Source organism: Pseudochaenichthys georgianus, chromosome 24 (assembly GCF_902827115.2).
Source record: "Pseudochaenichthys georgianus chromosome 24, fPseGeo1.2, whole genome shotgun sequence".
NCBI lineage: Eukaryota > Metazoa > Chordata > Actinopteri > Perciformes > Channichthyidae > Pseudochaenichthys > Pseudochaenichthys georgianus.
In genome coordinates this window covers 34,133,631-34,150,909 of record NC_047526.1, presented here as the reverse complement: position 1 = coordinate 34,150,909, position 17,279 = coordinate 34,133,631, and the positions used below count along the sequence as shown (strand labels likewise).

At 45.9% G+C, this 17,279-nt stretch overlaps 2 protein-coding genes across 2 annotated transcripts; both read right to left on the bottom strand.

The window, feature by feature from the left end:
* Positions 1-2,087: 2,087 nt before the first annotated feature.
* LOC117439463 (zona pellucida sperm-binding protein 3-like) lies at positions 2,088-4,905 on the bottom strand. Its single transcript, XM_071201989.1, has 10 exons — positions 4,468-4,905; positions 4,278-4,393; positions 4,090-4,193; positions 3,844-4,018; positions 3,322-3,439; positions 3,169-3,251; positions 2,920-3,089; positions 2,623-2,778; positions 2,387-2,512; positions 2,088-2,312 (listed from the first exon to the last, which is right to left on the bottom strand). Exons 1-10 carry the CDS (start codon positions 4,840-4,842, stop codon positions 2,107-2,109), a joined length of 1,629 nt encoding a protein of 542 aa, XP_071058090.1. The 5' UTR covers positions 4,843-4,905; the 3' UTR covers positions 2,088-2,106.
* Positions 4,906-13,203: 8,298 nt separating this feature from the next.
* On the bottom strand, positions 13,204-15,654 carry LOC139433069 (uncharacterized). The gene is made up of 3 exons (XM_071201948.1): positions 14,754-15,654; positions 14,032-14,672; positions 13,204-13,945 (listed from the first exon to the last, which is right to left on the bottom strand). The coding sequence occupies exons 1-3, from the start codon at positions 15,637-15,639 to the stop codon at positions 13,253-13,255; spliced, it is 2,220 nt and encodes a 739-aa protein (XP_071058049.1). The 5' UTR covers positions 15,640-15,654; the 3' UTR covers positions 13,204-13,252.
* Positions 15,655-17,279: the final 1,625 nt, after the last annotated feature.

The window sequence follows — 17,279 nt, the reverse complement described above, 5'->3', positions numbered from 1 at the left end:
ACATGTGGATATTATCCGGCTGAACAAAACGTGCATTTATCTAACAGCTACGTTTCCCACAGACCTTATTTTGAGCTATTTTCTAAAATCCTATGGAGAAATCTCATTGCTTTTTTGTGGAGGGAATCCATGCCATGCGCAGCTTACTTCCGGGTTTTAGGACACCTCACTGCAGCTAGCAGCTCTGTGAGGTCTGTGTGAGATTAGGTATGGTGGGGATAGCAGCACTATGCCACTATGGTCATTATTTTTTTACCACACACATTAAATAGGACAATATTCTGAGCATGCGCAGTGTAGTTTTTACCGTAACCATTGACTTAAACAGGGAGAGGGAGGGGCAGGATCGGGTTTTGTCCCACATGGCTCTAAACAGCTCAATAGGCACACACTGTAGACACTAATTAGAATAACACAGACTAAAACAGCAATGTACAGACGAATCAGATGATTAAACATGATCTTAAAATATATTTTATATATCTTTTAATTAATTGTTTGCATTTATTTGTAATCATCATTTTTAATACTTTCTGTTGACACTAGGTGGGGCTGTGCCCCTAATGACCAGTCACCAATGCAGATAAGGAGATTTATGATGTGATATGATATGAATGATAATGGGACACATCGACGTCTGCACTCAGTGTACTTATGTTGTGGCAGATATTTAAGTAAGCTTTCTTAACGCTAATGTTATAATAGTCAGATTGCTCTGAAGATGGGAGGTGGTATTCTATTAATGTTCACACAGTCGGTGATTTTTGCCAGCCGTCTTTCCTGCAATGGCAGTTTTTCCTTTCTCCAGTAATATGACTTGATCGCTTTAAACTCCGCTGTTACGTGCCAGGCAGGCTGTACATGTGTGGTTTTCCTTCCCTCCTGTGTTTCTCTCTTCTCCCTGTCTTCTGCACAGCTAATAAGCAGCTGATCGGTATCTGCCTGTGCACCTGAGTCTGATGGCTGATTGGATCCTCTCACCCTCAGCTGGCCTATCAGCAACCAGGGCCGACCATAAAGGAGCCACCCAGGAAGTCTTCTCTCTCTCACTCTGGGCCTGTTGCTGAGGAAGGAACACGGCTGTGTTTAGCAACTAAAGCTTTTTGAATACTCTGACCTTTGTTAATGTGTGTGTGTTGAGAGGTGGAGGAGTTAGGTAAGTCTGGGGTACCCTGTACATTTCTCACCACCGAGCTAACTATTGTTTAGACACACTAGTTGCCACCCCTGTATATTGTTTTGTCAAATTCTTTGTAGTTAGAGGGTTTTTGTTTGAGTTTGGTTTCAAAGGATAGTTGTAGAGAGGCCTGGTTTTGTTATGCTTGTTTCTTTTGTTTGGCACAATCCTTTGACTCCTCCTCCTCACCAACAGAGTGTTTGTTTAATTGTATGTTATGATAGGTTACAAGGAATAAACCTTTACTCTGACTCTCTCATAATTATTGGTTGTACGTTATTGTCTCCAGGTCCCCTAGACCTTAGTGGGCACGTAACATCCGCACACTGAGCTCTGATTGGTCAGCAGGCGGTGCTTTCACTGAGTTGAGCTCTTAGCCTGCAACCTAACCTGCGCTGGGGCAGGTTAGCCGCTCAGCATAAGTTACCTTGGAGATCTAGCCTGCTAAAAAGAGAACCGGAAAGCCGGAGTTTTCCCTGAATTTAGCCGGCTAAGCGAAAATCCTGCTTCGTAGTATACCCCCGCTGGCTTTATTTAGTTTCCCGAAGCGTTTTGTTAGATTTCTGAAAGGGAAGGGAAGCTCTGGGTCCTACGGCCCGTGGTGTGGCTGGCTCTGGCTCCTTCCTTTTGGCCAGTCCTCCAGACTTTGTTCGTTTGCCGATTGGCCTGTGTGAGTAACGGCTGTACATTTAAATAAATGACCGCTGTTAAGTACTGGACGTTGTGTGTTTTATTTTATGTTGCGGGTCTCCCCACAAGCCACTACCACGGAGTAGGGGGTGGGCCGTAACACCGTTACATGGAATACTTTGGCTAATTAGGAAACAATTTTGTTTGCATTTAATTGTGTTGAGCTGTGAGCAGGTCATCAGTTTTCCTTTTGTATTACAACATTAAAAAAGCAAACGAATAACAATTTGAATAATTTATTATCTCTTTGGGTCCATTGTTTCAGAAAGGTCAGCTTCTGTTGCAGTGGTGTTGGACAGTGGGGGCACAGCCACATTAACCACTGCAGTTTGGAGGACTTCATCGAGCGCCGCTGTGTGGGTACTGTTCAGCACCGATGCATTCGACTGCAGGTGGGCCTCAGGAGAGGTTTTTTCTAGTAGTTCAGGAACTTCCTCAGCATCATCTGTAATCGCAGAAGAAATATGTTAATGTAAAATGTGCATTCCAGAGTGCCATTTAAAAAAAAAGAGTTAGAACTTTTCACATTTAACCTTTTGTCGGTTCCATTTTTGTCTTCGTCTTTATTCTGCGCAGAAGCTAAAGTCAAAACGTCCACCTGGTTTTGGGTCGATGATGAATCAGGAATCAGTCCTTTCCTCTGATCTTTGACAGAAAAACAATTCAACATTAAGATTTAATTATGGGCCATTTTAATCTCAATTTAGAGATTGTTAAAGGCTTCAAATGAACAAAGAATAATGGTATTGACTTACCAACTCTGTTTATTCCACTCCTCCACTGTCTGCCATACATTGTAGATCTGCTGGTTTGATCAAGAACGGAAGAAAGCTCCTCTGTAGGAATGGGCCGGCTTTTCTGCTTGGCTGGCAAGACCATCACGGGACCCACTCTGGCCTGATGTTCCCACACTAACAAAAACCAGCACAATGCATGTTAATTCAGTTACCCAGCCATCATCATGTCTAAAACCCATGCCAAAACATGCGTCAACATTGATCATTATTACGACATCTGCAGCCAATATTAAAATCATACAAGTTTCTACATGCCTGTACTGGTCTTCGGTCCGCTCCTCCAGAGGGGTTCACGCTCTTCTGGCTTCACAAACCCTCGAGGCCTAAACTTGCTCGGGCTGCTGGGCTTACTGGGAGTTTGCTCCACTTCAATTGGTCTTTTGCATTGCCCACATAAGTATTCATTACCATCAGCGGACCTCCATCTGATAAATTAAAAAACATTCAGCACCAATACTTTGTTTTTTGTGTGTAATTTGACATATTAGACTGGATCTCACGTGCCTTCCATTCACAAAAGTGCACGCCTTGTTTGGTGCATCTGCTTTATTTATTGGCACAGCATTCAGGTGACATGTGATGTAGAGCTATGAGAAAAGCAGGTGTTGGGAAACATGCACACACAATCATGTTTAAGGCAATTTAATACAGCCTCACCTCCCCTCTGTCCTCATTATAAAATCTGAAGGCATCAATGGACATGTGGAGCTTGTCATCCTGTGTCCTGGCTAAGAATCGAGACCTTGAGCCTGGAAGCTGAGAGTCAACAAAGCACCTATGATGAGCACAAACAAAAAGAGCAACCTAAATTAGCACTCATTGACTACTATAACCAAAGTCTACATTACCCACAATGCAACTCCACCACTAACATTTCTAGTCATATAGGCAAGTTCTGGAAGTAGTTCTCGAGTCAGAACTGCACAAATATGACCCGTGCATCAATAGTGGCACAGAAAGGATCTAGACTACCAAAGATTAAAAGCAAACCGCAGCTAGCCTTAGCTAATGGCTAACTTGAAGACGACACTAAAGGACAGATCTTTTATTAACCTGTCACTCGAGTCAGCATTGCTCGCGTCTGAAGTAAACCACTTGAAGAGCCTTACACATTAAACAGCTCCCTCGAGGGTCAGATAAAGACTTTACTTTTTGCCATTTAGCAATTTGCAACCTTACCCATTTTCAATGAAGGCATGCCTGGGGCTGGAGTGCATGTCGGGGCTCAGTGTAGCCACGCAGCTGCTCACAAACACTCGGAGCCCAATGTGATGCCCAATTCTGACCGAGGCCTCGATGCTGATGGGCTCACCGATATGAAACACATTAGAGCCTCTTTTGTGCTGCCAGTCACCTGCACACGGACAGAAAAAAGTACAAATAGAGACATGACAACACAAAACATGAGAAATTATCAAAACCCACTTGTCATGATTCTCAAGTTAAACTGCAACATTTCCACTGCAGCCTGGGTCGACATGAAGGGGATCCAGGTAGGCATGAGTGAAGAACTGGACAAACTGTACTTCCTAAGAAACAGAAAACATGCATTTAAAAAAAAACAACAGACATCATTCAAAGATTTTTACAATGTGAGCTTTAAAAACAAAGACCTTTCGTAATGACACTCAATTAGAATGACAGCCTCGTCCATTCGAACAACACCATATGGAGAAGCCTCAGGAGAGTATATGAGGAGGTTTGTGTAGATCAGAGAGTCCTCAGTTACCTGTGGAGAGTAGACGTGTTTAAAACTAGAAGCTTTAATAAATCAGATTTTAAATGAAATATATTTAAAGTTACCCAGTGTCTGGTGCCGCACTCCACAAGTCCAACACTGATACTGTACTCATCTGCTGAAGACGCTGTAGCTCTGCAGTACTGGTTGTTGGTCTCTACTCCAAGGCGTAGCTCGTCACCATCAACAGGAGCTCCAACCGCAAACATATCGGCTTTGATAACAATCTCTAAAGAGTCTGGATGGCAGGTCACTCTGACGGTATTCACCTGCTGCGGTTCCTCAAACGGAGACTTCTGCTGCTGCTGCTGCTGCCCGAGTTCTGACCTGCCTGTGTTCGCAAGGCTCTGAAAGGAAGCATCTTGTGTGGACGGGAAATCAAAAGAGGAGCTAACACAGAGTCCTACAAGGAGGATAACCTGAACATGAAAGGCCTCCATAAGTGAAACTGATAACAGGAATCTGGTCAGCTGCTCTCTGTCTTCCTGACTGACTCACAGTAGGCCTATGGTTCAGTGTGAGTGGTGGAGCTTTTTAAACTCTAGCCGATCATTATCCTCATCAGAGCAGCACACCTGCGTCCAATCAGACACCCATCAGCTGAATTGGCTGCACACTGAACTCAAAACATGAGGCCGATTGAGAGAGAGGTGAAGGGCGTTTTCACATGTTTAAAATGTGCATATATTTGCTTCATTGCTTGTTACTTTGGATTTTAAAGAAACTGTTAGTGTTGCAGTTCATAAAAACCATGCAGGAAGCATTTTGACATCCCCCTGGATCCTTCATTTGTATACACTATCACATTATTATTGTGGTCTATGGTGTCATTTTATTGTGTTTTTGCCTCCAAATACTTAAAATCAAATTACTTCAAATTCAAAACTACATTCTTAATGATCCATTTCAGATGTTCCCCCTGTACTGTTGCCTACATATTTTATGTTATTTTAGATGAATCCATTTAGTTTTTTCTGTTCATACTTTTTAGTTTGTTTCGGTCCAGAGGGCCGTTATTGGAGATGTTAGAGTTGAAAGGGGAGACAGAGGGGAGGACATGCCAGAAGTGTTCGGCTGGTTCAGGATTCAAACTGGTTTACTGGGCAGCGGTGGCTGAATATGGGCTGCCAGCTCGAACCATCGACATATCAGGCGAATCCATTCTTATCAAGGGTTATTGACCGAACCTCTTTCACTCTTTCCTATTATGTCCTTTATATTTGGACACATTGTATTGTCTTGTATGTGAATAGCACTTTTTTTGGTGCGCTCAAAACACAACCCAAGCTTTAAAGAAATATATTTATTATTATTTATGAGAGCTTCTGAATCGGACTGTGCCGGCGTACATGTTTACAGGACACTAACTTATAATATATATCCACCCCTTTGCTGCTGGTGACTCCTCCTGACCTGCACTTTCACACATATCCAGTGATACATCATGAAAGTGATATTATCATTTCTTCTTTTCTCACTTGATAATATCACAACAGGATCGCTATAAGAAGACTTACTATGATACTATAAAAAAGTGTTATATATAAAGTACTGTTTAGAGTATGAGGTGAGGCCCCGATTAATTTATTCCGGTAAATTACTCTGACCTCACTAATTGACCCGACCGAAGTTACTGAGTCTATGTAAGTTTACTGCTTGGCTCAGATCCACCAAACGTCAGCAAGATCTCACCTCTATTAACTCCCCGAAGAACCAGGTTCAATTAACTGCTGTTTCAATTCAGACAACTCTTTTTTAATCTGTTTAAGCGATCCCGAAGGATTTTGGTATCAGTAAATGGGGTGTGTTCCTACCTAAACATGTGTGTGTGGCAGGGTGCAATCTTACCGTTGAAGCAGGAGAGGAGAGCACAGGTGTCCTTTAAGTTGTCCCAGTCCAAAAGGTGGGATCAGTTTATTTGAAGAAAAATAGGTCCAAACTAATACAGGGTTTTTTCCTTCTCTCTTTACAACATTATAATTATACTAAACAACACACAAAAATGATGCTGTGATCATGTTCACATATGAAACTTTAATTCACAGACTTACATTTATTACCAAAATGTTTCCCTTTACCTGGACAATTCAGTTGTGACATTCTCTCATACAAAGACTGGTGATAATAAAAACCCATCAAAATCCCGCAATGATTCGGAGGGATTTCCTCACGTGGGCAGGTGTCACTAAACCATCAAAATCCCGCAATGATTCGGAGGGATTTCCTCACGTGGGCAGGTATCACTAAACCATCAAAATCCCGCAATGATTCGGAGGGATTTCCTCACGTGGGCAGGTATCACTAAACCATCAAAATCCCGCAATGATTCGGAGGGATTTCCTCACGTGGGCAGGTATCACTAAACCCTCAAAAAACCTCTTCCATAAAATCATTCCATGCAGCATTCAAATCAATTCACTCAGCATTCAAAGCAATTCACTCAGCATTCAAAGCAATTCACTCAGCATTCAAAGCAATTCCCTCATTCAAAGCAATTCCCTCATCATTCCAACCAAGAAATGCAAGAGATATTCACCCAGTTTGAGAGAACCTTACCGAGAGCTATTAACCCAGCTCTGAAAGACAGAGCCTACCGGGAGAGAGTATACCAGGGGTTTCCCCCCCTCTCCCCTACGAAATCCAAAAAAGCCAGTCTTTTTATGCTAAAAAAACCGGATAGAAAACCCACAAACACCTCCTCTATACCCAACCAACATATTCTATTGGCTCTGGCATAAGACACACCTTCCCAAGTTTGTGTAAAACAAAACATGACTGGACATATTCTATGACTATGACATAACCACCTTTTTGAGGCCTCCATGTGTTTCTGCTTAAGTCTGGAGCCCCCCTCCCTGCTGTGAGAGGAGAGGAAAGAACCTGCCCACTCTCTTATCAGAGAGCAGGGCATAAATCATAGGCCTTACACTCAACTTAACAAACCACTTTGTTTATGCTGTAAATATAGAAAAACCTAAAATATGAAGCATTTTCATTGTGGGTTATACAAGAATATAATTGATTATATTTGATTATAACTAACTTTCGTTTTAAGTATTTACTTCATACTATGAAGCTCTCAACAGTACTTTGTGGGGAGCAATGTTTATATTGAGAAGGGTTTGTTTGAGTAATTGTACACATTAGTGGTGTTAATCCAGTGGATGAGTCTGATTCAGTTCAGAAATTCAGTTAAACATCAGTGTGTGCAAAACCAACTGCAACGTTTCAACGGCTGTTCTTACTTTGATTTCCCCTTCCTGCTCAAGAGGTGAAGAGCAATAAATAAAGTGAGGCTGTCCACAAAACAATAAGTATTATGCTAGTCAGGGAGGGTGAGAGATAGACAAATATTGAATCCTTTATTGTCTGGATTGGTATGCTTCACCTACTTGTAGGGCAAAGCCATAAAAGGGAGTAGTTATAATGATACTCCTTTCGTCAAATTAGTATGCATATAAAGTGACAGATGGACACGCCCCCAATTATGCAAATGAGCGAAGTCCGTCTCCCATTGGCCAATGAGCTAAGTCCCGCCTACCATGTCCCGCCTCCAAATTCTTTGATGTGTGTGTTATCAGATTGGCGTGAAAGGCCCCCGGCGTAGTTCTTTCTTTCTTTCTTTCAGTCTTTATTTCGAACAGATTAAAAAAATAACAAACAACAAATGTGAAAAACAGAATACCGTATTGTTATAATACAGTATTTATCCACATTCATGGTAATAATTTGTATATTCAAAAAAAAAAAATGTCTTCATATTAATAATAAATCATATGTGTCCGAAAGGGAGTAGGAGGAAGCAAATGCTTATTAATTCCCACCCCTTACATACCCTAGGGACCAGAGGGTACAATGGTTGGACATTTACTACCGGCCGCGGTATGCCTAGTGTACAGGGTCCATATAACCGACTTAATGCATAGCGGGAAGTCGGTTATATAGACATCAACAGAATAAGTGTTTAACGGTGATTTAAACTAGTTTATGCGGGGAAAAGAGTGCTCAAAATCGGATTCAACAGGCCATCCACACCGACTCCCATTAAAAGTGATTGAAATGTACAGGAATCTGTCCATTTCAATCACATTTGATGACCCGTCCAGGGTGACTTTCTTCCCCAGGAATTAGTGTCTGAAAGCTGGCTAACATTACTTTAAATACAGTGTGCACATGGCTTTATTACCCATGAAATAGTGTGTGAAAGCTGGGTGACTTTGATGTGAATTTAAGGAAGATATGGCCATTTCATCCACACCTCACGACTCCCATTAAAAGTGATTGAAATGTACAGGAATCTGTCCATTTCAATCACATTTGATGACCCGTCCAGGGTGACTTTCTTCCCCAGGAATTAGTGTCTGAAAGCTGGCTAACATTACTTTAAATACAGTGTGCACATGGCTTTATTACCCATGAAATAGTGTGTGAAAGCTGGGTGACTTTGATGTGAATTTAAGGAAGATATGGCCATTTCATCCACACCTCACGACTCCCATTAAAAGTGATTGAAATGTACAGGAATCTGTCCATTTCAATCACATTTGATGACCCGTCCAGGGTGACTTTCTTCCCCAGGAATTAGTGTCTGAAAGCTGGCTAACATTACTTTAAATACAGTGTGCACATGGCTTTATTACCCATGAAATAGTGTGTGAAAGCTGGGTGACTTTGATGTGAATTTAAGGAAGATATGGCCATTTCATCCACACCTCACGACTCCCATTAAAAGTGATTGAAATGTACAGGAATCTGTCCATTTCAATCACATTTGATGACCCGTCCAGGGTGACTTTCTTCCCCAGGAATTAGTGTCTGAAAGCTGGCTAACATTACTTTAAATACAGTGTGCACATGGCTTTATTACCCATGAAATAGTGTGTGAAAGCTGGGTGACTTTGATGTGAATTTAAGGAAGATATGGCCATTTCATCCACACCTCACGACTCCCATTAAAAGTGATTGAAATGTACAGGAATCTGTCCATTTCAATCACATTTGATGACCCGTCCAGGGTGACTTTCTTCCCCAGGAATTAGTGTCTGAAAGCTGGCTAACATTACTTTAAATACAGTGTGCACATGGCTTTATTACCCATGAAATAGTGTGTGAAAGCTGGGTGACTTTGATGTGAATTTAGGGAGGGAGAGCAGCAGCAGCAGCAGCAGCAGCAGCAGCAGCAGGCTGTGACCCTGGCGGAAATACATTGATTGTTTTAGCCAGGAATAAGTGTTTAGAAGGCGGGTAAAGTGTTCCTGCAGCTCCTCCATGACGGTAATAATGATTAGATATAATTGCCAGGGCAGAAAGCTCTTTTTAAAAGTGAAAAAACGATTTGAAACCGTTTGAAATGACTGGCGGGTGCTGATGGAAAGCAGGCGGAAATAAATGGATTGTTTACCCAAGAAAAGGTGTTTAAAAGGCGGGTAAAGTGTCCCTGCAGCTCCTCCATGACGGTAATAATGATTAGAAATCATTTACAGGGCAGAAAGCTCTTTTTAAAAGTGAAAAAACGATTTGAAACCGTTTGAAATGACTGGCGGGTGCTGATGGAAAGCAGGCGGAAATACATGGATTGTTTACCCAGGAAAAGGTGTTTAAAAGGCGGGTAAAGTGTTCCTGCAGCTCCTCCATGACGGTAATAATGATTAGAAATCATTTACAGGGCAGAAAGCTCTTTTTAAAAGTGAAAAAACGATTTGAAACCGTTTGAAATGACTGGCGGGTGCTGATGGAAAGCAGGCGGAAATACATGGATTGTTTACCCAGGAAAAGGTGTTTAAAAGGCGGGTAAAGTGTCCCTGCAGCTCCTCCATGACGGTAATAATGATTAGAAATCATTTACAGGGCAGAAAGCTCTTTTTAAAAGTGAAAAAACGATTTGAAACCGTTTGAAATGACTGGCGGGTGCTGATGGAAAGCAGGCGGAAATACATGGATTGTTTACCCAGGAAAAGGTGTTTAAAAGGCGGGTAAAGTGTTCCTGCAGCCCTTTAAATACAGTGTGCACATGGCTTTATTACCCATGAAATAGTGTGTGAAAGATGGGTAAATTTGCTGTGAATTTAAGGGAGATATGGCCCTTTCAAACAGGGAGATGACTGGCGGGTGCTGATGGAAAGCAGGCGGAAATACATGGATTGTTTACCCAGGAAAAGGTGTTTAAAAGGCGGGTAAAGTGTTCCTGCAGCCCTTTAAATACAGTGTGCACATGGCTTTATTACCCATGAAATAGTGTGTGAAAGATGGGTAAATTTGCTGTGAATTTAAGGGAGATATGGCCCTTTCAAACAGGGAGATGACTGGCGGGTGCTGATGGAAAGCAGGCGGAAATACATGGATTGTTTACCCAGGAAAAGGTGTTTAAAAGGCGGGTAAAGTGTTCCTGCAGCCCTTTAAATACAGTGTGCACATGGCTTTATTACCCATGAAATAGTGTGTGAAAGATGGGTAAATTTGCTGTGAATTTAAGGGAGATATGGCCATTTCATCCACACCTCACGACTCCCATTCAAAGTGATTGAAATGTACAGCACTCTGTACATTTCAATCACATTTCACGACCCGACCAGGGTGACTTTCTTCCCCACGAATTAGTGTCTGAAAGCTGGCTAACATTACTTTAAATGCATGGTGCACATGGCTCTGTTACCCATGAATTAGTGTGTGAAAGATGGGTGAGTTTGATGTGAATTTAAGGGAGATATGGCCATTTCATCCACACCTCACCACTCCCATTCAAAGTGATTGAAATGTACAGCACTCTGTACATTTCAATCACATTTCACGACCTGTGTAGACTGGCTTTCTTACCCATTAGGTACACCGACAAAGCCACCTCTTCGGGGCCGCTCCAAGACCCCCAAAACACGGACGCAGCAGCCCCAGCATCTCTCCCTGACATGAGCAAACAGGTTATTTCAGACTTCCATGACATACCCCGGGGAAAAGCACCTCTCTGTGGCCGCTCCAAGACCCCCAAAACACGGACTAAGGAGCTCCAGGATCCCTCCCTGCCTTGAGAAAACAGGCTAGTTCACACTTACATTACGTACACCGACAAAGCCACCTCTTCGGGGCCGCTCCAAGACCCCCAAAACACGGACGCAGCAGCCCCAGCATCTCTCCCTGACATGAGCAAACAGGTTATTTCAGACTTCCATGACATACCCCGGGGAAAAGCACCTCTCTGTGGCCGCTCCAAGACCCCCAAAACACGGACTAAGGAGCTCCAGGATCCCTCCCTGCCTTGAGAAAACAGGCTAGTTCACACTTACATTACGTACACCGACAAAGCCACCTCTTCGGGGCCGCTCCAAGACCCCCAAAACACGGACGCAGCAGCCCCAGCATCTCTCCCTGACATGAGCAAACAGGTTATTTCAGACTTCCATGACATACCCCGGGGAAAAGCACCTCTCTGTGGCCGCTCCAAGACCCCCAAAACACGGACTAAGGAGCTCCAGGATCCCTCCCATGTACCTCCAGAACCTCGAGCACCTTGGGTCCCCGGGCCCCCGAACTTAAGCACTCCCCCACGGACTAAACCAAGATGATCACACCCTCAAGAATCTCGTGCCCCTGGGAATCTTAAAGGGGGGTCTACTTTGCGGTGCTTTACCGTCCGCCCATCAGCACCCATAGTCGGCCTTCCTCACAGCAGCAGCACCCAACCTCCATGGAGGATGTTTCTCGTGCCCCTGGCTACACTTAAAGGGGGTCTACTTTGCGGTGCTTTACCGTCCGCCCATCAGCACCCATAGTCGGCCTTCCTCACAGCAGCAGCACCCAACCTCCATGGAGGATTTTGCTCGTGCCCCTGGCTACACTTAAAGGGGGTCTACTTTGCGGTGCTTTACCGTCCGCCCATCAGCACCCATAGTCGGCCTTCCTCACAGCAGCAGCACCCAACCTCCATGGAGGATTTTGCTCGTGCCCCTGGCTACACTTAAAGGGGGTCTACTTTGCGGTGCTTTACCGTCCGCCCATCAGCACCCATAGTCGGCCTTCCTCACCGCAGCAGCACCCAACCTCCATGGAGGATTTTGCTCGTGCCCCTGGCTACACTTAAAGGGGGTCTACTTTGCGGTGCTTTACCGTCCGCCCATCAGCACCCATAGTCGGCCTTCCTCACAGCAGCAGCACCCAACCTCCATGGAGGATTTTGCTCGTGCCCCTGGCTACACTTAAAGGGGGTCTACTTTGCGGTGCTTTACCGTCCGCCCATCAGCACCCATAGTCGGCCTTCCTCACAGCAGCAGCACCCAACCTCCATGGAGGATTTTGCTCGTGCCCCTGGCTACACTTAAAGGGGGTCTACTTTGCGGTGCTTTACCGTCCGCCCATCAGCACCCATAGTCGGCCTTCCTCACAGCAGCAGCACCCAACCTCCATGGAGGATTTTGCTCGTGCCCCTGGCTACACTTAAAGGGGGTCTACTTTGCGGTGCTTTGCCGTCCGCCCATCGGCACCCATAGTCGGCCTTCTTCACAGCAGCAGCACCCAACCTCCATGGAGGATTTTGCTCGTGCCCCTGGCTACACTTAAAGGGGGTCTACTTTGCGGTGCTTTGCCGTCCGCCCATCGGCACCCATAGTCGGCCTTCTTCACAGCACCACCTGCCCTGCTGGAGGTTCACACTTTAACTTTTTTTACCCTCTTCTACCTTACAAATCATCCCACACTTGAGCACTCCTCACTCGGACTAAACACCTACATGCTACCACCAGAACCAGAATATCGTGCCCCTGGGGATCTTAAAAGAAGAAAACCCATAGTGGGATTAAAAACAGAACACTTAGTAATTTTAACAAACTTTATTTACAGTAATATTGACAGTAATAAATAAATTCAAACAGGATATAACGTATTTACAAGGGGACTGATTACAACAACACACTGCATATTTACAAGTTGATCACTGGCAACAGTGGGTGAAGTTGGGGCAGAGTATGGCACCCTCTCTTCACCCATGTCTGAGGGGTTGTGTTCGGCCAGTGACTGGTCCCTCTTCGGGACATGTCTTGGTAGGGAGTCTTGGTAGGGAGCCGGGCTGTGCTCCTCTCCAGAGTTGTCACTGTCGATGTCAATACCCGCAAAAGTGTCTTCATTTCCCGCTGCTGCTGTCGATGCCGCCGCCGCTGCTTGAAGTGACTGTGTGAAGAGCAACCGAATGTCCGCAGCCTCCTTCAAAGAAGGATTATTCGCGTAAAATTTGTCCGCAGTTGCAGTGTTGTGACACATGAAATCACTCACTCTTTGGCGGTTGCCTTTGTCTTGAAACCTCTTCGCATTATCGGCGTGGACTGTGCGGAGGTCGGTGAAGTTAATGGGACTGCGGAGCCCCACATCAGCCCATGCCAACCTCAGGGAGTAGGCAAGCTTCCTGAACGGGTTCTTCCCCTCTGTGTACAGAAAGTAACGGCTCTGGGTGCAGGTCAGCGTACCCTTAATTTCCAGCCACCTCTTCATCCATCCAAATTCTTCTACGGTGAGGTACAGCTGCGCCTCCCCGAACGCGTTGGCCGTCTTGTGGTTACTTACCTGTTATGACAGAGATAGAGAGTGTCAATACAATGTCAATCATGCATATAACTGCCAGAATAAATACATTGATTAATAGCACTCACATGAACCAGGTAGCCGAAGGCAGTGCCAGTTGTATCCGCCTTTCGGACCTCGGCGTTGGTCATGTTGGAGTAGACCCCCGGACGGTGGCCATAAATGCAGCTCCAATGAAGAGTCATATACCCATAGAGCAGTGTCCGGGTCGCGGTAGTCGGATTGCTGGCCATCACATCCAGGAGCTGAGGGATGCGAGTGGTGGTCGAAGTCAAGCATGTCATTAGGTCGTTGTGGCTCGGCAGACCTTCCATCTTGTCACGCTTCACTTGCATCTGGTGGATAAGTACTTTTCTCTTCAGGGACTTCAGGATGGCAACTACTTCCCGTTTGATTAAAATCATGTCCGTTTGGCTGAGCCTGCTCCCCTTGCACGGTGTGTCGGCCATGTACTTGAGAAAGTGTGATATATTCTTGATGTAGAAGTCGGAGGTCGTGACCTGAAGGCTTGACTTCATCAGGCTCCGGGACCACCCGCGTATCCTCTTGAGATCCCTCAAAAAGAGCCAGTCAGACAGGCGATTGAAACCGTGTGCCATGAAACTGAGGAACGACTTCACTCTGCTTAGTTTGGAGACTGTGTTTTCCTGGAGCCTCACTGGTGGGTCGATACCTGCATAATGCTCCCGGTATCCTTGCAGATACTCCTCTGTGAAATATAAACAGTACTTTAATGACAACACATGATGTGTTACAGAAACTGCATGTGTCACATAGCCAAAACACTTACCCATGATCCGTGGGAATGTTATGTCCCGCATTATATTTCCCCGGCCCCTGCCCCGGAACCAGGGGGAATTTATGGGAGGGGAGGTTGACGAGGCCTCGGTATGGATGGATGCAGGCTCTGAGGAGCTGGGTGAATGGGTGTGAGAGCCAGTGGGGGACTTGCTGCAGGCGGGAATGGGAGACGTGCTGCAGGCGGGAATGGGAGACGTGCTGCAGGCAGGAATGGGAGACTTGCTGCAGGAGGGACCTTTCGACTTGGACAGCCTCGTTGGTGTCGACTCTGGTCGGGGTCGTTTCTTCAGAATGACCCGCTCTCGTTCCTCCCCATCGAACGCGGGCATGTCCCCGGCCCGCTGATCCATCCTCTGTCGCTTGTCCTTTATCCTCTGCTGCAACTTGCAGCGCAGGGATTTCACCTCAGCAGCATATATGTCCCGCTGAGCCCTCACTGCGTTAGCCTCCAGCCTCCATTCTTTGCAGTCCGGGTTGTCACATTCATTCACCGGGGACAAGGGTGGAGGTTGTGACAGTATATCGTCGTCTGCCACCGTGTCAACAGCCCAAGCGGTAATCATTTCTATTGTGGGGTTTGTCATTCGGAGTTCATAAAGCTCCTTCTTGGCCACTGTCATTTTCATTTGATTTTGAACCACATGTAGTTCCTCCCGGGCCAGCTCAACATGGTCTCTGGCCAAGTGGCGATCCAGCCTTGTGCCGTGGTACTCGCATCCCAGAATGGTACAGGGATGGAGCCTAATGTTGGTCCGTCCGTTGGCCAACAACAGCAGAATTTTTCTTTCATCCAAGTTACGCACACCATGGTTCCTCTGTAGGTGCTTGCTCAGGGCACGGTAGGAGCTATTGCAGATCGGACAACGGACCGCCATCCGACCTGTATTCTTGAGCATTTCGGTACCGGAAAATGTCACCAGAATCGTGGGTAAAAAAGAAGGAAGCGTGAAAAGACTCACGAAAGACGCACTCAGCTTATTTTCAAATCTGTGTTTGTTTTCATTTGCATCATGGTGCGGTGTCCCATTTAGGCACTCGTTAGGCGGGCAGAGATCCCTGTAATCTCCCCTCACGTTCCTCCAGAGTCTGATTCTCCCAAAGGATACCCGACAGTTTCGGGTACGACCCAGAGGGCGCACGGTGGACGGCCAGGGCGAGGCCGCCACACCGCGCTGGAGTCAGGGTCCCGGTGAGGCGCAGGACGGAGCACCCGGCAGTAGCCTCCAGCAGACCCCCGCGCGGTTCCCTCGTCCCTCAGAAGAGGTGGAGAGGCGGAGGGGTGGGTCTTTTCATCTGCTGGCGGGTTGCCGGGATAACAGTATCCTCCGGGGAGGCATTGAACCCTTCTCAACTGCCCCCCGGAGGAGGCAGGGGAGTCAGGTACCCAGAGGGTGGACGGCCAGGGCGAGGCCGCCACACCGCGCTGGAGTCAGGGTACCGGTGAGGCGCAGGACGGAGCACCCGGCAGTAGCCTCCAGCAGACCCCCGCGCGGTTCCCTCGTCCCTCAGAAGAGGTGGAGAGGCGGAGGGGTGGGTCTTTTCATCTGCTGGCGGGTTGCCGGGATAACAGTATCCTCCGGGGAGGCATTGAACCCTTCTCAACTGCCCCCCGGAGGAGGCAGGGGAGTCAGGTACCCAGAGGGTGGACGGCCAGGGCGAGGCCGCCACAACCAGAGAACCAGAAAAAAGGGGTGAAATGGGAAAAAAGTACCCCAAAATAGTGTTCCATAAGGCGGGTAGAGTCCCCTGACAACTCCCCATACCTTTCTCCAGGGTGGGAACAAGTTTAAGTCAACTTTTGGAAGAACCAGAGAAAAGGGTGAAAATGGATAAATTGTATCCGAAAATAGTGTTCCAAAAGGCAGGTAGAGTCCCCTGACAACTCCCCATACCTTTCTCCAGGGTGGGAACAAGTTTAAGTCAACTTTTGGAAGAACCAGAGAAAAGGGTGAAAATGGATAAATTGTATCCGAAAATAGTGTTCCAAAAGGCAGGTAGAGTCCCCTGACAACTCCCCATACCTTTATCCAGGGTGGGAAAAAGTTAAGTCAACTTTTGGAAGAACCAGAGAAAAGGGTGAAAATGGATAAATTGTATCCGAAAATAGTGTTCCAAAAGGCAGGTAGAGTCCCCTGACAACTCCCCCTACCTTTCTCCAGAGTCGAAAAAAGTATAAGTTAACTTTTGGAAGAACCAGAGAAAAGGGTGAAAATGGATAAATTGTATCCGAAAATAGTGTTCCAAAAGGCAGGTAGAGTCCCCTGACAACTCCCCCTACCTTTCTCCAGAGTCGGAAAAAGTATAAGTTAACTTTTTGGAAGAACCATAAAAAGGGGTGAAAATGGATAAAATGTATCCCAAAATAGTGCCTCTTGAGGCGGGTAGAGTCCCCTGACAACTCCCCTTGCATTCCTCCAGACACCAGTTTGAAAACTTAAAGTTTTGTGAGAACCATGATTGGGGGTCCTCCAGGCAACAATTTCATCCGATCCAAAGTGCTCATGAGGCGGATACA